General features: G+C 48.0%; 1 protein-coding gene across 6 annotated transcripts; it reads right to left on the bottom strand.

The window, feature by feature from the left end:
- Nucleotides 1-341: 341 nt before the first annotated feature.
- SMARCC2 (SWI/SNF related BAF chromatin remodeling complex subunit C2) lies at nucleotides 342-20,047 on the bottom strand. 6 transcript variants are annotated; one of them, XM_072655009.1, is made up of 29 exons: nucleotides 19,819-20,047; nucleotides 17,264-17,383; nucleotides 16,826-16,911; nucleotides 16,221-16,302; nucleotides 16,031-16,123; nucleotides 15,251-15,320; nucleotides 14,884-14,953; nucleotides 14,520-14,595; nucleotides 13,461-13,592; nucleotides 13,243-13,358; nucleotides 12,900-13,024; nucleotides 12,136-12,195; nucleotides 11,909-11,946; nucleotides 11,533-11,663; nucleotides 11,029-11,100; nucleotides 9,510-9,623; nucleotides 9,142-9,295; nucleotides 8,416-8,508; nucleotides 8,081-8,197; nucleotides 7,894-7,956; nucleotides 7,362-7,620; nucleotides 6,965-7,126; nucleotides 6,672-6,736; nucleotides 6,350-6,485; nucleotides 6,094-6,257; nucleotides 5,455-5,589; nucleotides 3,612-3,993; nucleotides 2,558-2,989; nucleotides 342-1,869 (listed from the first exon to the last, which is right to left on the bottom strand). In XM_072655009.1, exons 1-29 carry the CDS (start codon nucleotides 19,927-19,929, stop codon nucleotides 1,793-1,795), a joined length of 3,735 nt encoding a protein of 1,244 aa, XP_072511110.1. In that variant the 5' UTR covers nucleotides 19,930-20,047; the 3' UTR covers nucleotides 342-1,792. The 6 variants fall into 6 exon arrangements, with proteins under 6 accessions (XP_072511110.1, XP_072511113.1, XP_072511109.1 ...); XM_072655012.1 differs by having other exon boundaries at nucleotides 2,906-2,989; nucleotides 8,081-8,200; XM_072655008.1 differs by having other exon boundaries at nucleotides 8,081-8,200.
- Between the last annotated feature and the right edge of the window lie 595 nt (nucleotides 20,048-20,642).

A 20,642-nucleotide genomic window follows, 5' to 3' on the forward strand; every position in this document is an offset into this window, starting at 1 on the left:
AGTTCACCTATCTCCTAATATGGGAAAGACAGAAGGCCCCTAGTCTCTAAAAGGTTCAGGGAAATTAAACTTTGGTTTGAGAAACTACCCAGGCCCTGAAAAGCTAATCAGATCTGTAGCTTTGTCTACAGGCCAAATATCTTCTGCCCTGGGTGGCCAAATATCTTCTGCCCACCTTTATTATCTCTTCTGAGAACTTCCGATTTCTCCTCCCAAAACCCTCATCTTGGAAAGTGGAAAGCTTCCAACAAAAACTTTAAGTAAATTCTCTATCCAGTCCATTCCACTTCTGCCAATTAATGAAGTCAAGTAACACAACACAGCAGGAACCCACCACAAGGTGGAAGTGAAAAGCAAATTAATTTATAAAAAAAAAGGAAAATTTACAGAAGACTTAACAGAAGGTGCTGAGCCACAGAAGGGAGAGTAAGTGTGGGTACATTGTAAAAGGGCACATGGAACAAAGGGCCCAGGTGGGAGGAGACGGTGTGGAGAGGGATGCTGGCTCCAGGAGGAGGGCACGTTGAAGTCAGGTTTGTCTTTACATCCAGGACGAATCAAGGAGAAGAATTTGGAGAGTGGAGAGAGCCAAGAGCTCTAGGTTGTACACCCCCACTTCCCTCCCTGAACCCCCTGGTTCCAGAGATGATCATTTGTGGAAATGAATGTTTCTGGTGGACTTGATGGGGGAAAGGGTTTGAGATCATAAAAGGGAGGTGCTTAAGTGCTTTTTTAAAATTTCGTGTTTTAAAAACATTCCATCTTCTGCCAACTCTACCTTTCATTCCCTCTGGGAAAGTAATTTATTAAGTTTAGGGAGCTTGAGATACAGACTCCAGTTCCCTCTGCCCTACCATTTACTGAAGGACTCTAAACTCCCAAAGTGTCTATTCCCTGCCCCACCCCACCCCCACACACATACACACACACACACACACACACACACACACACACACACACACACACACTCTCACCATATACACTCTAAGCAGCCAATTAAAAAAAACACATACACACACAAAATTTGACATTTAGAGGAATTTGCCTAGCTTGGGACAGGAGGGGAAAGGTGGGGAGGCCTAAAACAGTGACATTATCTGAGGAAGCAGCAGCAGAGTTTATTCTCAATGATCTGGGGAGAGGACTGAATTGATTACTCCAAAAGAGTTGGGGGTGGGGTGTGTGCTGAAGCTGGGGAAAAGGCAAGGAGCCCAGAGGCCACTGACTCCCCTCTAGAGTTCACTCTAGCACTCTTCACCGTTCCTGTTTATCAGAACCACCTCAACTTTTTTTTAATTTGAAGAAGGGAAGGGGGAAAAGCTTTATGTGTGGGTTTCCTCTCCCATTCCTTCTTTCCCTTTAGAAGTGTTTTTGAATTTATTATCTTTAAAAAAATTCCACAAAGCTGCAATATGAGGGGGATATACCCCTAAGAAGTGGTTAATTAGAACCTGGTATAAATACCCACACCCAGTACCTCCCTATTAGCCCCTCTTCTCTGATACAGTATTCTCCTATCCTCTTCCCCAGACGTTAGTAATCTCTTTTAAATAAAAGTCTTGATACAATCAGATAGAAATGTTGTGCCTTTGAGGCACAAACCGACACAGTGGGAAATGGGAAAGGCAGACTTTCCTTACGTAGTGATGGGTTGTCCAGGCTGGGGAGAGGTCCAACTTGTAAAGGGGATGGGGGGAGGCGGCACGTTCTGTCCTTTGGGGTGGGCAGGTTGTTCCAGGAGGCCAAGTCTCCAAACCAGGAATGAGCAGAGAAGAGGTGTCCTGCTGGCTCCTCACTGCGAAGGTGGCACTGGGGTGACCGTGCCTGGGCTGGGGGCTGTGGGATCTGAGGGTATTGGGGTACCAGGGTCTGTGAAAAAGAAATAGATCAATCAGCTGAACTGAAAGACGAGACTCAGATTGAGGCCCCTACAGACAGACAAATACACAGCCAGGGTATGAAGCTCACAGAGGATGAGGAGGATACTTGCTACCACCTTGCTCTCTGTGGATAGCCCAATGCTAATAATGGAGAAGGTTGCTGTACCCCAAATCTTTCCCTTACTCCCCCTGAGGAATCTAATAAGTGATCTAGGTCAACCTTGAGAGTGTCTACTAGGAGTTTAAGCTTGAGGCAGCGATATCTCTCATGACAGGGTCAGGTGATGAAGACATGGGACCATTTGGACACAAAATTAACATGCAAATAAGATGCTAGTCATGCAAATTAGTAACATTTTTCTGAGTTTATAGCTTAAGCGTTTTTGCAACACGGCCCCTCTCTGACCCACCAGGAACAGAACCTAACTTCATCCCAGCTGTAACAGCTGCGTCCCAGGCAGGCTGGGCGGTGAACCCCATGACTACCAGTTTGGGGACTGGTGGAGGAGCATTAGAGGGTCCCCTTCTCCTGTGTTTGATATTACCAAAGTCAGTATGCAGCAAGAAATGGGAATCTCTAGTCAGTCACTGACCTCCTTCCTATTTGTCCTTGATCCCACCACACATCCCCTTACGCCACCCTTTCTCCCCCCAGTTCCCTCCTGGTCCCTTCTCACCTGGCAGCAGGCTGGCACTGGGCATGAAGTTGCCCTGAACAGCTGCCACAATAGCAGGGCTCTGGGCTGCAGCGGATCCCAGCCCTGGCCCGAGAGGCAAGGAGGATGGCATGGTGGTGGTCGCCGGCAGGTTAGGATGTAGAGGGCTCGCCATGGACACAGGCAGGTTAGGTGGGGGGAGGGTTCCCGGGGCAAACGGGAGATGGTGGTGATGCCCATGCAGGTTAGGAGGAGGAGGGAGGTTAATATTGATGGAATCAGCTAGGCTACTAAATGGGATGATGGATGATGGAGGAGGAGGAAGAGGAGGAGGTGGCATGCTGAAAGGCAAACCCAAAGGAGCATTACCGGCCACACTTGGGTGCCCACTGCCTGGCACTGCCCCTGGTATCATTGAGGGAGGAGTTTGTTGGCTAGGAAACGGTGAGGGGCCTAGAAAAGAAAGAAGATGAAGTTAGGAGTTAAAAACTATATTTTCTACCCAGGTTGCTTGGCCAAGATACCCCATTCTCCCCTTTATTGCATCTTTCCCTTTCCTGACAGGAGGGCAAGGACAGATATCTCTATATGACTTCCCTCCACAGTATTATAGCGTAAAGAATAATGAATAGCCAAATATGGTTTCCAGCTCCTATCACTTAAACTCCTCAGAGCCTCAATTTCTTCATCTGTAAAATGGAGATAATAATATCCACATACCTATCTAAAAGTTATTGTCATAAGATAAATATAAATTCTAAAATGTTATGTAGATGTCTATTATTATTAGCCTTACAAGGAGTGGGGCTGGGTGCTGCCAAGAGTTGAGGACAAATAAAGTATTTGCCAGTGAGTGACCTCTACTGGCTTACAGATGAAATATCATTTGGCCACTCTACATGTACCTGAGCTCGTCCACTTAATTTAAAGAGGGGGACCTCAAATGTTTAGCTATTGTTCAGGGTTCCCTAACTGCAGTATGCTACGTTCAATGGATGCTGGCCTCACATGGGCCACAATCCCACTACCACCATGAAGTCAGTAAGTTCAGAGACGCAAGCTGATCGTAACTCACCGTGGGGTCCAGTGGGAGGTGCTCCAGGCGGGACTGTCCCCGGCTGGGGAGCTCCGGCTGGTTGTAGCTGTTGTGACCCTGAGGCTGACCCTGTCTGTCCCATCTGTTCAGTGGGGGCCAAGCCGCCAGGAGGGGCCCCAGTACCAGCAGGAGTAGGGGCCACAGAGGGTGGAGCCACAGCTAAGCTGTGGGTAGGGGGTGGCACAGAGGTTCCTGTGGGTGGTACTGTCTGGGAGCCAGGGGGTAAGTTTGGGGGAGGCTGCTGCTGCTGTTGGTGCATTTGCTGGAAATGCTGCTGCCGGGCCCTCATCTCCGCATACTTCAGCTGTTCCATGTGGAAGGCCTGTCGGTCAGCCAGGAGCTGCTGCCTCTGGTACTCCAGCTGTCAATGTTATTTGGGCATCGTTATTCCAGCTCAGGGGATGGCAGAAGCAACACTCTGACAGCCTCAATCAGATTATCTTAGGATGGCTTCATATTCACTCTGCATATAAAATTCAACAACTATCTTTCTGGGTATATTAGAGTTATCTGGGTGGTCTCTCCTCCCCTACTAGACTCCAGAAGCTCCATGAAGGTGGATCAGGACTCATGTAAACCTCATATTTTCCCGAGCACCTAGCACAGAATTGAATAAATTGCTTGTTTCACTGGGTTCCCTTCTTACATTCCTTCAGCCTAGCTTGGCTAATTTGCGTGCCATCTTTTTCACATGACTTACTCATTCCTACTCTCTGGTCTCTGTTACTACTAGGATTTAACTCTTGCCTACTCTCTCTCTTTTTCTCTCTCTCTCTCCCCCTCCCCAACTTCCCTCCAAGACTAGGTCTCTCCACCTTCCCAAGACTGAAGCACGGGGCTACTCACAGGCCTAACCTCCCTACTGGTCTGCACAGAAGCTTGACCTATTCCATCTCCCCCCATGGGCAGTTCTCCCCTTCTTAGGCAGCCTGATAGGCCCTTGCTTCTGGGGGCTAACCACACTGGTCCCTAACTTAGCGTAGACACTTAGCCCAGACCCCTGCAGCTTGGAACTCCAGAGTTCCAGAGATCTGCCAGTCTCAGCCTCCCTGGGATTACAGGCGCTTGCCACCATGCTCAGCTGTTTGTCTCTTCTTCAAAGTTCCCTGACCCCAGGAAGCTTCAATCAACCAATCTGCAAACATTTATTAAGTGCCTTCTCCATGCTAGCTACTGTGGTTGGTGGTGGGACTACAAAGACAAAAAAAGGGCAACACCTGTGTGCATATATGTATATGTACACATACACATATGTGCACACATGTACATATGTATGTACATGTGTGTGTGTGTGTGTGTGTACAAAAGAGATACAGTATAGCTTGGCAAAGCCTTAGCAGGACCAGGAAGGGCTTCATTAAGGTGGCACCTGAAGCTTGTCTTAAAGGTCCCCAGTTCTGATCTCAACTGAACTCTCTGGACTGAAGTCTTTGGGACTCAGGTAGTGAATATATTCGTTTGCATTACAGTACTTTGTATTTATCAGCCATTTTTGGTGCTATTCCTTGCTCTCCTCACAAAGGCCACCTTTTCATCATCAGCCCCTTTGGCTCCTTCCCCAGCTCACATTCTCAGCATTAGCCCCCGCTCAGCCCTGTCTTCACTCACCTTCACTCTCACACCCACTGCCTCACTTTCCTCTTAGCTGCCTGGGGTCGACTTTGCCCTGCTCTGGCCTTGGCTCCTCTCCACTTCTCAGCAGCCCTGCCAGACACGGTTTTTTCTCTGCTCTGCAGCTTCACTTCCTGTCCTAAACTGAGACACTGGCTCATGCTGGGGTGCCTCCAGAGCTCCAGCTGAGTCCCTGGGGGAGGCTACTCACGGCCTCTCGCTCCCGGTCCATGATAGTCTCCAGTTCTTCAAAGTGCCGAAGTTTGATCTCCAGCTTCTTCATCTGAGTCTCCACTAGCAGAGCCACCAGGGACTTAATCTTTCTCTCTTCAACTGCAGCCAAGTGCTAGGGGAGGGCAGAAGAGGCCGCCGTGAGGCGCTCGCTGAGGAGACCCCAAGAACTACAGACAAGAAAAAGTCTGGCAACTTCTAACAAGTCACCAACTAGCTACGGTTCTGCTCCAATACGCAGTTTGACATGTTAAAAAAAGATGTGAAGAAACTGGGGTGGACATCAAAGAAAAGACCAAACCCCCCTGAAAAACAGAGGCAATAAAGAAAAGCTAAAATAGGTTAGATTATTTAGGGTAGAGAAGTAACTAAGGTGCCCTGAAGATAAGGGTTGGTCTAGAAATGATGGTCAACTACTATTCCCCATCTCTACTAAGGACAATAAGGACATGGTAGCAGAAAGGAAGGAGATGAAAGAGCAGAAAGAATTTCTTGTGAGTAGTGAAGATATAGCAGAGAATGTCAACTTCTCTCCCAGATAACCTAAAGCAAAAGAGTGACTCCCAGACAACCCAGGCTGGTTGTGCTGGCACTGGGACCCCTCAGACCAATGCCTCACCTTGGCTTTTACAGCAGCTGCTGCCAAGGCAGCAGCAGCTGCAGTGGAGAGGTTGCCTTCACCAATGTCCCGCTCCACCTTGGTTTTCCTCTCACCCTCAGGCTCAACCACATCCTTTAGCACCTCCTCCTGTCCTTCCTTTGACTCCTTCTCTTTTTCCTGGTCTGTGTGAAGTTGAAAAACAAAGATTCTGTCAATCCTGTGGGTCCAAATCTTTCCTTCCTAGACTCTTGACCCACCCATCCCAAAGCCTCACCCAGGGGGTCCCCATCACTCTTCTCTGACTCTTTCTCCATGTCACCTTCCTTCCCCTTCTCTTCCTCCTTTTTGGGTGCTTCACTTGGTTTATCCTTTACTTCTTCCTCTGTGGTAGCACCTCCTTCCCGTGTCTCCTAAAGTCCCAATGGAGCAGAAACAGCATCACTATAGCTCTGAATCTCATGTGAACATTGTCATGCCCTTCAGAAAGGATAACTGGAGGAAATGAGACATTCCACAATACTTCATGCCAGTTTCCACTTGCTTTCTGCCTCTCAGTCTAGCCAGACCACCATCCCAAGAAGTTAGTGCTGCTGTACCTTTGGCTCTTTTTTCTCCTCTGCAATCTGACCTTCTGCCCGAGTCTCATCAGTCCCACTTTCTTCTGTGAGAAGGTGAAGGAAAAATAAGAAATGTGACATAACAGTTACCGTCTGTAACTAATTTCCAATTTATCTATTCCACCAATCAGAACTGCAGGGTGCGGGTACATGAAGGCATGTCAAGATTTTTCCTTACAATCCTTACAAGGGACCTTACTGATTAAGAGAAAACACACTAGGCCAACTCCCAACACATTGCCCACAATGATGCTGAAAGGAGACATCCTTACCAATCCGATCAGGTTCATCAGAGGTGGTTCCTGCAATGCCACTACTCTCCAAACCAAAGGATGGGTCTGCCTTGCCTGTCATTTTGGCTGCTTCCTCCACCTTGCGAACATGGGCCTCCACCAGGGCTGTGGGAACCTCCTCTTTCATCTTGGAGAACTCTTCTGCAATGCCCAGAAAGGACGATTGGTGGTCCATGTCATTAACCTTGACAACCTTCAGTGTCTTCCCCACCCCAGAGGGAAAGATTAGCACATGTATTACTCTTAAAGACCCTGTGCACAGTCCATTTGTTTGGAGTTCTGGGTTGCCCCCAGAGCCAGTGAGGCAGGTAAGTCAGACAACCACTGGTTGATGTAACTGGTTGTGTGAAGGCAAAAGACATCCTCTCTACATTACCTAAGGCTGACTTGGCAGCAGCAGAAGCCACTCGGGGGTCAACCACAGAGGCCAGGAAGGCAACAGTGCTCATGACGGGGTTACCAGACTGGCTGAAGGGGATAGGCTGGTAGGCAAGGGGCCCCAGTGAGGCCTCTGAGTCCTCTAGGTACGGGTCCTCAATGGGCAAACGGAGGAAGTGCAGTATGCATTCATCCTGTGTGCGACTCCCTACATGCTCCGACACTTTGTTCCAGTCGTCTTTGTACATCTCCAGTGCCTGGGAATGGGGAAAGTCAAGATTTAGCTGAGTTTTCTTCCCCCTTTGTGAACACCACTCTCCTAGGTGGCACCAAGAAAGGGGGATGAAGAGTATGAGGTAGTTCTCCATTTTAAATATCAACATTTGTTGACTGATTTGTTAATGGATTGATGGTTCAAACTCTGCCAAAATCCTCAGGTGCTTGGTAAGGGGGAAAGTCTGGAAGGAGAGAAAGCTGCAGTGATAGCCCATGTTCAGAACAGGACACAATGCCCTCGATGCCCCAGTTACCTCCAGAAGAAGTAGTGTTTCCTGCTCTGTCCACTCACGGGTTGCACTGGCTGCGGCTTTACTCTATAGGGGATGCAGGAAAGGGTAAAAGGAGAGAACAAAGGATTGATACAAGGAAGTAGTGACTGCTGTGCAATCTACATGCTAGTCTCCTCTCTGTCCCTTCTCCCCACCCTAAGTTTCAAACCTTGGAGGGTACATTCTTTTTGGTGTACATATCTGTCCGTAGTCCAAAATTCTGCATGTCTGTTGGTTTCTCTTTGCCTTTGTCAGGAAAGTTGAGCATTTGCTGGGAAGCTGAGGTCTGCTGTTATGAGAGAAGATGAAGCAAAGACAGGGCAGAGTGAGAATGGGAACAGAGAGCTTCCTGCCTAAGCTCCGTGGCTAACAGAGAGGTGTGTTGGGAAAAGGTTCCTATTATATCAGCACCTCAGGTTTCTATATCTGTTCCTCTAAGGAAGGCCCCTCTTTCTTACTTCACAAGGGTCAGCAGGAAGCTGAGGGATGCTATCCTCCACCTACCAGTTCTGGCTTTCCCTTAGCGGTCTCTGGTACCAGGTCATCTAGCTCTTTGCCTTTTCGCCCAGTCTTGTTGTCAGCATCAACTTGGCGGCCCTGGTGGACAAAGTTTGGTGTCCTGGGTACTAGGCAGATTAAATGATGTAGAGCCCATAGGAAGTAGGGGCAGTTCTCCCTGAGCAACGTTGCCTCTCCATTCCATCACAGTATTTGGCATAATATTCATTTGTATAGGTTTCTCTCTAGGTCTGCCTACAAAACTGACCTCTAAGTCAAGAGACCTATTATATCCTAAGTTCTGGCTCTAAGAATTTTATGTGACCGAGCTTTTTTAAGTCTTTTTTTATAGGTAAAATGGAGATGATGTATCTACTTGCTCTACATTCCTCAAAAGGCTACTCTGAAATAGCTAAAATGCCTAACAATAAAAACATTTTAAAAGCTTTCTGTGAACTCTTTTTACTTTCTATTTTTCCATACATGTATCCTGTCCCCATATTAGATAATCTGCCCACTGAGGAACTTGTCCTTCCTTTGTATCTTCACGTAGTACAAGGATGAAATTAAACATATGGGGGCCTCACTTGCCTGGTCCCTCTTATCTCACGAGAAGGTAAAACTGCAAATATCCCTGGCTCACCAATTTACCCCATTCTCAAAAACCAGAAATGGAAAATCCCAGGATTTCAGTTACCCCCCAATCTATTCTCTTTAGCACCCCACTCCTACCTGGGGTGTCTTGGGCTGCAATGGTACCAGCCCTGAGGGTGTATCGGCTAGGACGTGGAAGTGAGAAGTGGGCGGAGGGCCCATGGGAGTTGGCCGGCTCTCTGCATCCACCTGGTAGTTGATTAGGCCCCACTGTTCCAGGAAGGCATGGACCCTGTGAGGGCCAGGAGGCAAAGAAAGAGGTCATTCCAGAGCACTTACAAAAGTGGAGGGAGTGCTTTCTTTCTGTTTCTTCCCCTTCTTTCCCCATAGTTCATCTACCTGGGGTTTCTACTTCTGCTCAGAGACACTTGAGGGCAACCTGGACTCAGGTCTGGCAAGGGAAACCAACATCCTCACTACCTTCTTTCACCAATCACAAGTCCTACCTCATGATGGCACAGACATCACCTGCCAGGTTCCGGCGGCAGGCAGTGGAGGTGAGGTACTCTTGAGGGTTCAGTCGGTAGGTGTCAATCATGAAGTTTCGATAGGCCAGGTAACTGAGAGAATGGAATAAGTACTGGTAAAAGGAAAGGGGGCTGAAGGGCAGGAAAGGGAAGATAACTATTCCTGAGCAAGGGAGACAAATTTAACTAAAGGGCAACCAAAGTCAGGTCAAATATAAGACTGGTACCAACCTATTAAAGTAAAAATATACACCATTCCTTTCAGTCGACAACAATCAGTAAACTACAAATGTAGAAAGCAGTATATGCTAGCAGTGGAGATTACTCTATTAGATCACAGGCTCCAATGCAGAGCTAGAAGGGACACAGATGCCACTGAGTCCAACCCTCTCATTTTGTAGGTGGTTTTGTTTAACTGTTTTCAAGGAATGTAATTATCTGGGTAGGGAGTATTCATTGGAAACTGTCAAAAAAAAAAAAACTAACAAATTTTTTTGTCCAAAAGTCAAGTTGTACATAGCTTAGAGTATACAAGCTGAACACATCTCAAGTACATCTCAGTCAATGGAAGACTGAGATAGCACCAGGGTTGGCATGTGGAAATCTAAAAGGCCCCAAGTCTTTGTTTTTGCACATTCCCCTTGTCACCCTTGCTAATCACTCTTTCACTCCCTTCAAGGACCCAGTGTCCTTCTGGTCTATGTTCCTTATCAAAACTTACTCTGAGAAAATTCAATTCAACTAATACATGTTAAGAAGTTGTTACAAGATTACACACTGTTTTGGGATAAAAAGATGAAAAATAATAATGTCCCTCTTAAGGAATTTATGATCTAAATGAAGAATTGGTGTGGGAGAAGAGAAGAGGAGACATGATATGACATGAATGAGACTAGTACAAGGTAGAATGTCATCAAGGAAAAGAAGAGATCCAGGAAAGTGCTAACAGAAAACTTAAGGAGGAAGAGATGACTCTTAGCTCAGGGAACAGCTAGAATGAGGGAGGCTTCAAAAACGTAGAGGTGAAAAAGGATGCAGGTAGCTTCCTTCAAAGCACAACAAGAAAGCTGCCTCATCCACAGAACCTGTCCTGATTCCTCCAGTTGCTGATGCTCTCCCCATCTTGGAATGACCTCATGTAACTGTGTCTCGAATATAATGAAAGTTTCTTAAGGGTAAAGACTTTGGGAGAAGGCTCAGCTGTCATTTACTCTTTAGAACCATATCCCTGCTGTTTCTTCTCTTGAAGGTCTCTGTACTCTTGCTATTGTTAGTTCCAGAGAGAAGAGATTTGTCTAATGTTAATGGAATCTCAAGCAAGTGTTAGAATGGACTTAGAGGGGCTGGGGAGTCTTTCAGAAATCCCAACAATGTACCACTCAAACCTACAGCTAAGACCAACTCTAAAGGCTCAAGGGTCAAAAACACTGACACTCCTTCTCTTCCCCCTCCCCCGACACAGAAGGCAGAAGAAGAGCAAAGGCTGAGCTTTCCTTACATCTCTGGAGTCTTGGATTTGTTCTTGCCATTGAAGAACTCTGGCAGAGCCCTCCTCTCAATAGCATGGACGCTGTGGAAGAAAGCAGGGTGGCTTTAGGAGCTGGTAGATAAAGGGAGACTGTTGGGAGCAATGCCTGGGGTCAGACATGGGATTCAGGCCTACAAGGGTGCTCCTTTATTATAAAGTTCATCTCCTATTCTGAATATGAGGAAACTGAGATCTATAGACATCAAGGGACTTGCCAAAGGTCACACAGGTAGTAACAAGTGAACCAGAACATGAACTAGACCCCAGATCCTCTGACTCCAAATCCAGGGCAGAGGAAAAAGCAGCCAAAATGTGAAGTAGGAAGGATGGAGGTAAAGTGTTAGAGAGAACTTGTTGGCTGGAAGGCTACAGACAAGGCTGGGTAATCTGTCAGAATAGGAGTGTCTCTTCTGACCGGGTTAGAGCAGAGGGTCCAGAGGACGTTAGCAGACTAAAAGTTGAGATACTAGGTACCTATTATAGTCAAACCAGGCCGCATAGCTAGGGATGATGATGTGGTGCGTCTGTTCAGTCACATTGTCTTCATGAAGGTCAGGGTTCTTTGCCTGTTCACCCTTGTTGCCAGTGCTGCTCTCATCCTCATCCTAGAAGTATGGAGACTGCTGACTATGAGGCATTCCCTTTCTTCCTTTTACCAACTCCCATTTCTCCCACAATCTTGGGAAGTGAACATTTGGGACAGGGAAGGAGGACCAGTGGCTAAGGGTTCTGGGGCCCTAAGAGAGCCTGAGACTTGAAGAGTAGCTACCACTGGCTCTAGATGGGAGACCTCGGATCATTCTGTAACCCCATAACTGTTGCTATTATTATTTGTCATTATTATTCCCACCTTGCCTGTGGTCTCCATGCTCTCATCCTCCTGTTCATCTGGAATGAAAAGAGTGGAACATGGAGTAAAGGTAAATCTCCTGATAACGTGGGAGTAAGAACCCCACCCAAGAGATCTTCCTAGCCAGGCGGACTCATCTGAGTAGAGCGGGGAGCCAGGCCCTTATCTGTCCCTCTATCCAAGGAAACCCTCTTCCCAGCCCCAGGTGCTTCTTCATCCCTCCTTACCAAGATCAGTCATGGTGCCTCCTTTAACTGGTGCCGACTCTGAGTCCTTTTTGGTATTGACTATATTGAGATAGAATTATAATTTATTATAGTTCCAGCTTCTACCAAGCCCTCTCCCTTTCTTCTTCTTCTTCATCATCATCATCAACAACATTTACACAATGCCTACCCTGTACCAAGTACAGTGCTAAGTAAGCACTTTACAGATATCTCATTTGATCCTCATAATAACCCTGAAAAGAAGGTGCTGTTATCCTCATTTTACAGATAAGGAAAATGAGACAAACCGATTAAATGACTTGCCCAGGGTCACGCAGCTAGTTAAGTGTCTGAGGTCACACACAAGCTCAGGTCTTCCTGATTCCAGGCCCAGCACTTTATCCACTCTAGTTACCCCTTCCCCTTTCATCCATAGCTCCTCAAATCCCATCTCCTTCATATCTTATTTAGGTAAAAATAACTTCTTCTATTCTAATTTGATCTAAAACGCACTTGCCTCAACAACTTTATTCTCTTTTCTGTGATATTCTTCTCAGTCCATCTGTCTGTCCTAAGGACTACAAACCCTTAAACGGCAAGGACTAGGTCTGATTACTCCACAGTGCACAGTATCCCACACAAAGACGTGCTGAATGGGGGAGTACTCAATGGGATGACAGCTCTAACCACCAGCTATATCTAGGGGACAGTCAGGAAGAGGAGTCTGGGCATGGTGACGGAAAGCTAGGGGAAGGGAATGGAAGCTAGGACCCCTAGGTACTCACCTGTCTTGGGCAGGGTCACTTCCTCCACATTGGGGACTGGTGAGGGCTCATCCATGTCCTTGGTCAAATCCTCTTGTTCTTCTTCTCGATGTCCACGCTTTGACTTAGTATAAGGTGTGGAGGGGCTATATAGGATAGAGAGAGAGAAACGAGGTCAATTTCTTCTTGGTCAAAGTCCCTGGAAGGATTTATAGAGAAGGAGTCCTCAAGATAATCGCTAAGTACAAGGAAAGCTTCCCAAATTGTAGGATGATCAAGGACAGCATAAGTTTTTCCTTCGAAGAGGTGAGTTTGAGCAGTTTTTATTCTGGGCCAATGAAGAGAAGTGAACACAGTCACATACCCCTTCTTTGCGTTTTTCTTTTTGGCTTCAGGAGTTGGAGAAGGGGAGGGAGAACGTTTTCTTTTCTTGTAGTTACTGCCCTTCTTGTCCCTCCTGTCTGAATCAGGGCTGTTCACCTGGATATGAGGAATTGGGACCCATGTTAGAAGACAACTTCACAGAAATGGGCACCCATTGTGGGCACACTCAGAAAGGGAAGAAGAAAGAAGGCGTCTCACTTCATCTGTCAGTGTCTTAGCTGAGATCTTCTTACGGCGAGACACAGGGTTTTTGTCATCATTCACTTCATAGTCTTCTTCATTCATCCACTCATTGAAAGTATCCGTGTCCAGAATCCATTTTGCATGAACCTGCGATGCAGAGGCCACACTCACTAAGGCTATGTGAAGCTTCCTCAGCTTCCCAGCTTGCCCTGGGACACTATGAACCTCCAATGGTTTGAATATGGGGAGGCTGTGAGAACCTCTGATTTACTCTCGAAAGTGTAAGCCTGGACCCCCAAACAGGGCAATGAGAAAGAACGCCTTCCTCTATGCCTAGAAGGAATTCTCTCCCCATTTTCAATTGCTGAAATCTTGCTCATCCTACACTTGCACAGGCTGATGCAAAGTGTACTGTGTACAAAGTAACAGCAATACTGTAAGATGATCAGCTGTGAATGACTTAGCCATTCTCAGCAATAAGTGATCCAAGACAACTCTGAAGGACTTGGGATGAAAAGTGCTATCCATCCCTAGAGAAAGAACTGATGATGTCTGAATACAGACTGAAGTATACTTTTTTTACTTTATTTTTCTTGAGGTTCTTTTTGTCTGTTTTCTTTCACAACATGACTTATGGATATGTGTTGCCTGAATACACATGTATATTGAATTTCTTGCTTTCTCAATGGGAGGGCGGGATTGGGGAAGAATGATGACAGAGTTAGAACTCAAAGTTTTAAAACGTATGTTAAAATTTGTTTTTACATCTAACTGGGGAAAAATAAAATACTAAATAAAAAAAAACTAAAATTAAAAAATCCTTCTCTTCCTACAAGGACCAACACAAGTGTCCTCCCAGCTGAAAGATATCACTCCTTACACCTCAAAGTCTGTGGCATCCTTTATCTGGACCTCTCCTTTGCCCAGTCAGAGCTATTTGTGGATAGACCATGAACTGCCTAGTTAGATTATAAAGTAAAAGGCAGGGATAATTGTTTTCCCTCTTTTTCTCCCTGATGTACCAAACAAAATAGGTGCTTAATAAATGTGTATTAAACCTGTTGCACTAGTTACCTTCCTCGGTTTCTCAGGTGTGGGTGCATCTTCCACAGAAGCTTCAATTTCACTTGCTGGAATCCAGGTGTCATAGCTGTCATGGGAAAACCAAGCATGCCATTGAAGAAATGAGAGGAATAAATGAAGAGGAAATCATTTATAGACACTTTTCTTTTTATCTTTTAAGCTCCAAAAAACTAATTCCACACAGAGGGTTCTTTGGGTATCTGAACATCCCTCCAACCAGGATTCTGAATGCCTTGATACCAACCAACTACCAGTTCCACCAAGGATGACTGCATGCAGATGATCTGTCCAACATTAGGGGACTTCTGAGTCTGATGTCCCTAAAACCCCTTAGGGGGCAGGGTCAGATTCTCACCTGTCAGGATAGTAGCCCCAGTGCAAAAGAACTTGTTTGTCTCTCTTCATGACAGGCCGTACCCATTCCTCTGAGGGGAGAGGGGAAGGAAAAGAAGAAAGAAGTGTGAGTTAGGAATATGGACAGAAAGTGAAGGAAAAGGGACCCAGAGATGAAGTTGAACCCCACTTTTGATATAGCAGGAGACTGGGCAAGAGGAATATTATGACATCAGGGGACTCAAGGACCAAAAAGTCCCTCCAAGTCCTTTCTCCTTTGCCAGACTTTTCCCTAGGAGGACAGGAGCAGAGTAGTCTGGTTGATAAGTCTCTCTTCCTCGGCCTACAACCAGCAAGCTGACCTGGGTAGGGGTCAGGTTGAAGCTTACCTTCCTCCAGGTTCCCAGGAACAGGGCATACTATATGGGAGGCATTGTTCTTATCTTCAGTGACTGTTCCCTGAGATCAGAATAAATCAATACATCAGGGAGGAAAAAGTAAATATGCTGCACTCTCAATGATCTCTGCTAACAGGAAGAAGCAAGGTTGCATCCAAAATAAATGAGAGTCCAAGTCTCAACTCTGAATGGATCCTTTAAACAACGGACTTCCCTTTCTATGGATAATTTTCTTTGGATGATATATAATTAGTCTAAACTCCCTAGGGATACATAAGTTCAGTGACAGAAGAAAACAGCTAGGTATTTTATTAGGTAGTGAGGAAAAACCTACATAGGATTTGAAGATTTCTGATCTACTAAGAAGATAAGCTATGAATGAAAAAATTCAAAGTCAATTTACTTACCTTAATACTAGTTCAATGTTCTATGTCAACTAGTCATTTCATAGTCATACTATCTTCATATAACAAAATGCTATCTTCATATAATATAATAATGTTATCTTCATATAATAAAGGTATAAGATCAACCCCTAGACTGGTGATATAGACACCCAATTATTGCTCAGGATGGGCAGAACAGAACCTGAAAGAGGCTCAATGTCTTGAGTTTTCCCTTTTTCCTATTTTTTTAAGTAGTGAGGATGGCAGCAAGGACTAACCTTGAGGTAGAAAACACGAGCCCTTCAATGCTGCTTCTTAGGGAGAAAGATTAAAAAGGGGAGAAGTCATGGGATTTCATAGGGGTCCCCCAGGGACATCTATTTACCTGATGCCTTTTGATAATGTCCTTCAATTTCCCTAGCAGCTTAAGGTCAATCTCAGGGTGTAGGAAAATATTGGGGCGAGCCAAGCAGTTATTCTGTAGGAAGAATAAGCAAACAGTCAGGTGTTTGGAACATTCTGAATTCTCACTGCAGGGTAAGGAAAGAGCCAAGTGGGATACCCTTAAATGTTACCTGCACAAGGGACTTCTCAATGGTCATGAACATTTCCACATTTCGGTCCATGCGGGATGGATTCTGGAAATCGTAACGCCGCCTTGTGGGAAGGCAAGAGCCCAGTGAGTGGCATGGCTCAGGCCTGGGGATGGGGGTGGGGGGACACATGACTTCATAACTTGGGGAATTAAAACAAGGTACAAGAAGAGCCTCTAACTGGCAGGCCCCTGTTGCTGCTCCCAAGGCCAGCTGATCTGAAAGGCTCAAGCTCTCATCTGTTGAGATTTCCCTGAAACCCCACCCTCTCGCTAAGTCCTTTGGCTAGCCCACCTGTTTTGTTTTCTCACGTTGCTGTTGGGGAAAAACCTTAGCCCTTCTCCCCAATCCCAAACTGGGCACAGATTCCTCTCAGAACACAAAGTAAAAAATCTATTTAGACTAAAGGAGAAAGAAAATGACAGCTCAAAATGATCCCTGCTGTCGCACTAGGTCAAACCCAGTGATACTGTCACAATGAAATGGTCACTACCATTCCTAGTCATCCCCCTTAAAAGACCCTGGGTGATCCTGAGGGTGGCCCATTCCCACCAACCCAATCTAAACAGAGTCTGAAGATCTCTCACCATCCCTGGTCGCTCTTGAACTTGTAAGCAGCTGCAAGGATATGACATAGGGAACCTCCTGCTTTGAAATCTAGGAAACATTTGATCTGCAAAACCAGAAGTGGCATGTGGAAGCAGCAGCTGAAGAGGGAGTGGTAAAAGCGACCTACTCCCTCCCCCCTTATCATTTCACTTCAGAAAGCAAAGTACAGCAATAATATCTGCTCCTAAGCTGAGGGCATTTCTTCAACTATTTTATCCTTCTGACAAATCCCTAGACAGGGGTAGAGTAGCCTAGGGGGTAAAGTGACAGATCTGGTAATATCTGGAGACAGCCTCACTGGGCTAAGCCAGCAATACTCTAAGGTTGGCTGGGGAAGGAGAGATACAGTACTTAAATAGTCTAGGTCCTTCCCCAGGTTGTTGGGATACCCACCTGCCTTGGCCCTGTAGACTCACCGGAAGCTTGGTAAGTGGTGCGTTGCTCACATGTTTGCCAAATACCTCCTCCTGGAACTGTAGCAACTGTACCACTAGGCTAGATAAGGACTTGTTGGTGGGTGGCTCAGCTTGGATGTACTAGGAGGAGAGGGAGAAAGGGAATAATGAAGACTCCCATTATATCTCCCACAAGCCCCAAGCTTGAGAGAAAGGCCCCTAGAAAGGTAGTAAGGTCAAGTGGAGACATTCTAGAAGCCTCTCTCCTCAGACAACGGCTAGAAACTATGTGTGAAAAGAAGGCAGACAAGAGGCACCTTCACCTAGTTCTAAGGGCAGCAGAAAGAGCTCCAGGAGGTAAAAATTCTTCTGCCAGCAAATAACTGAAGCAGTTTAGTACTGAGTGCCCAAGAGGGAAGAATTTCCTTCTCTTTCTTGAGCTTCACTCTGTAATGTGAGCTGCCAGGACCCTCTTATCTTGATGCCACAACAGTACTCTGGGTCATAAAAGCCTCAGGCTTTATGGAATCCAGCCTATGTGGAGGTGATGGGAGAGAAGGAGGCTCTTCAGGACTCACTGAACAGAATAAGGTTGTCCACTAACTTGTGGGAACATTTTTGGGGGAGAGGGAGAGAAGAAAATCTTGGCAAATTGGTCATTAAGAAAGACAGGCCAAATAGAACTGCTACAGGATATTTGTGGAGGGGCCTTTGGTTTATAATAGATCCTCTAGAAGATAATAATAACATAAGGAAGACCGTACTCACATGCTGCCTAATAGAGAAATGGCAGGCAAAAAGCTCTACTATCCCTGAATAAACTAGGCTGGATACAAGCCCTGGTAAGAAGGCAGGTACCCTGATCGCTGTAGGCTGTTCAAAACAATTCTGGACTTTTTCCAGACATCCCCATATAATACTTCTCTCCAAGAATTCATGTTAAACTGAACCTCTAGGATTTCTTTTAACCCTTTGACCCCAGTTTCCTCCACCCCAATCACAGAGGACAACATCCCTCTCAGAGGGAGGCAGGGAAAATAGCTTCTGGGAAAGGAGAGGTCACAGGAGGGAAAAGTAAATGACAAAAGCCCAGGAGTATAAAAGCCACACCAGATCACGGGCAATCAATTCATCCCAGAATCCACTTACTAAGCCCCCAGTTTATTCTCCCTCCCAAAGGTCAGAGCTAGTAACTGCCTGGAAATCAGAGCCCCATGCTGAGTACAGACAAGCAACAGATGGAGCAGCTGACTGTCAGGATTCTGACACCTGGAGAGACCCCAGAGAACAAGGTTAGCTTGTATCCAAATGTATCTGGAACCTGAGGAAAGGGGCTTCACAGACCAGAGCTCTCCCAACAGTACCACCACTTACAACCTCCAACAGGAAACAAGGATGGGTAGGGAGAATCTGAAAGCCAGAAAACCAAGAAGGAAAAAAGATACAAAACTTGTCTTCCTCCTTGTAAGAAAGAGTGGGGAAGAGTGAAAAGGAGCAGATTCTTCCCGGAGAATCTGATTATGGGGAGAGAACACAACATAGGTGGATGCTGCCCTTTTATCAGCCTTCCAGACAAAGGACATAACCAGGAAAGGCCCGTAGAAGGGGGGGATCACGTTCCACAGACCTTTTGTTCACTCCCTTACCCCCCCAGTCTTGGGTAAAAAGGTTGGGACTGGGCTCCACACTGGGACCTCAAGTCAAGGGAGGCCCAAAGTGGGGACTTCACTGTAAATGCTGAGACACTGTTTGAGACCCACCATCCCCTGTCCTCTGGCCTCCCCTCGGATGGAGGCAGGCTAGACAGGTAAGAGCACGGAGATCCTCCCCAGGCCAAGAGCAGGAGGGAGGCCTTCCCGGTGGGTGTCTGCCCCGCTGCTTTTCCTCATTCCCTTCTCCCAATACTCTACACACACAAAGCCTCGGGGAGGCCTCAACTCCCGCCCCCACCCCCAGCCCTTGGGCACCGGGGCTGGCCCGGGGGAGTACCCAGTCGGCTTCTTCCTCCTCCCTCTCCCTGGCTGGCTCCTGCCCTTCTTGAGAATTTTCAAATGAACCACAAAGAGGAAGATGATGGTATTACTACTATTTTCATAGCGCTTCATGGTTCGCAAAGCGCTTTGCATGTGTGATCTCAGTGGATGGTGGTGACGGGAGACTCATGGAACCAGGGACATTGGATGGGGGGGTGACCGGGGGAAGGGGAGGCAATCAAACAAATAGAAGAACACATGGGGGGAGAACGTGAGGAGTAAGGGGGGGACAGCGGGGAGGGGGTAAAGGTCGCGGGGGGGAGGGGGGCCTGGGGAGCGGCGGGGCAGGGAAGGGACGGGGTATCGGGAGAGGGCACAGTGGGGAAGGGGGCAGGAGGAGGAAGACAGCGGGGGAGGGGACAGCGGGCAGAGGCGGCCGGGGCCCGGCCCGACTGCTCGAGGGTGGCCCGCAGCATGTGGGGATCGCGGGGACCCCACGGAAGGGGGCGGCAGCGGCGGGGGGGGTCCAAGCGGCGCCCTTTGTGGCGCCCGGGGCCCCGGCCCGGCCCGGCCCGGCCCGGCGCGCTGTGCTCAGGCCCGTACCTTCTTGTAGTTCTTGCCGAGCCACAGCCTCACGTTATCAAACTGGGTCACGGTGTCTGCGGCCTCGTAGTACTTCACGTTGGGGCCGCCATCCTTCTTCCGCACCGCCATCTTCTCCTGGCTCCCCCCCCCAGCTGCCGCCGCCGCCGCCACCGTCGCCGCCACCGCCCGCCCCGCTCCCTCGCCTCGCCTCCTCCTCCGCCCGCCGCCCGCAGCCGCCTGGGCCCAACGCAGCGCCCCCTGCCGGGCCCGGCCAGAGTGGTGAAGGCCCGCGGGAGGGAAGGGGGAGTGACGGGGGGGGGTCAGTGAGGGGAGGAGGACTGACTGGGGGGGGGGGCCAGTGAGGGGAGAGGGGAGCGATGGGGGGGTCAGTGCGGGGAGGGGGGAGTAGTGGGGGGGTCAGTGCGGGGAGGGGGGAGTAGTGGGGGGTCAGTGCGGGGAGGGGGACTGACGGGGGGGTCAGTGCGGGGAGGGGGGAGTAGTGGGGGGGTCAGTGCGGGGAGGGGGGAGTAGTGGGGGGTCAGTGCGGGGAGGGGGGAGTAGTGGGGGGTCAGTGCGGGGAGGGGGGAGTAGTGGGGGGGTCAGTGCGGGGAGGGGGACTGACGGGGGGGTCAGTGCGGGGAGGGGGGAGTAGTGGGGGGTCAGTGTGGGGAGGGGGACTGACCGGGGGGGTCAGTGAGGGGGCACTCATGGGGGGGTTGTCAGGGGAGGGGAGCCTGACAGTTCAGTGAAGGGCGGGGGAGTCACAGCGGGGGTCACTGGAGGGCGGGAGGAATGACAGCGGATTGAGGCGGGATGACAAGGGGAGTGACTGGGGGGATCGG

This window comes from Notamacropus eugenii, chromosome 3 (assembly GCF_028372415.1).
Source record: "Notamacropus eugenii isolate mMacEug1 chromosome 3, mMacEug1.pri_v2, whole genome shotgun sequence".
Taxonomy (NCBI): Eukaryota; Metazoa; Chordata; class Mammalia; order Diprotodontia; family Macropodidae; genus Notamacropus; species Notamacropus eugenii.

Bases quoted from the DNA above. Each gene is read 5' to 3' on its own strand.
- SMARCC2 (XM_072655006.1), bottom strand. From the start codon at position 19,929: ATGGCGGTGCGGAAGAAGGATGGCGGCCCCAACGTGAAGTACTACGAG. The intron at 17,384-19,818 runs GTACGGGCCTGA...CTCTCCTCCTAG, and splicing joins TCGGCAAGAACTACAAGAAG to TACATCCAAGCTGAGCCACC. The intron at 9,624-11,028 runs GTAAGGAAAGCT...CCATTCTCTCAG, and splicing joins AAATCCAAGACTCCAGAGAT to TTACCTGGCCTATCGAAACT.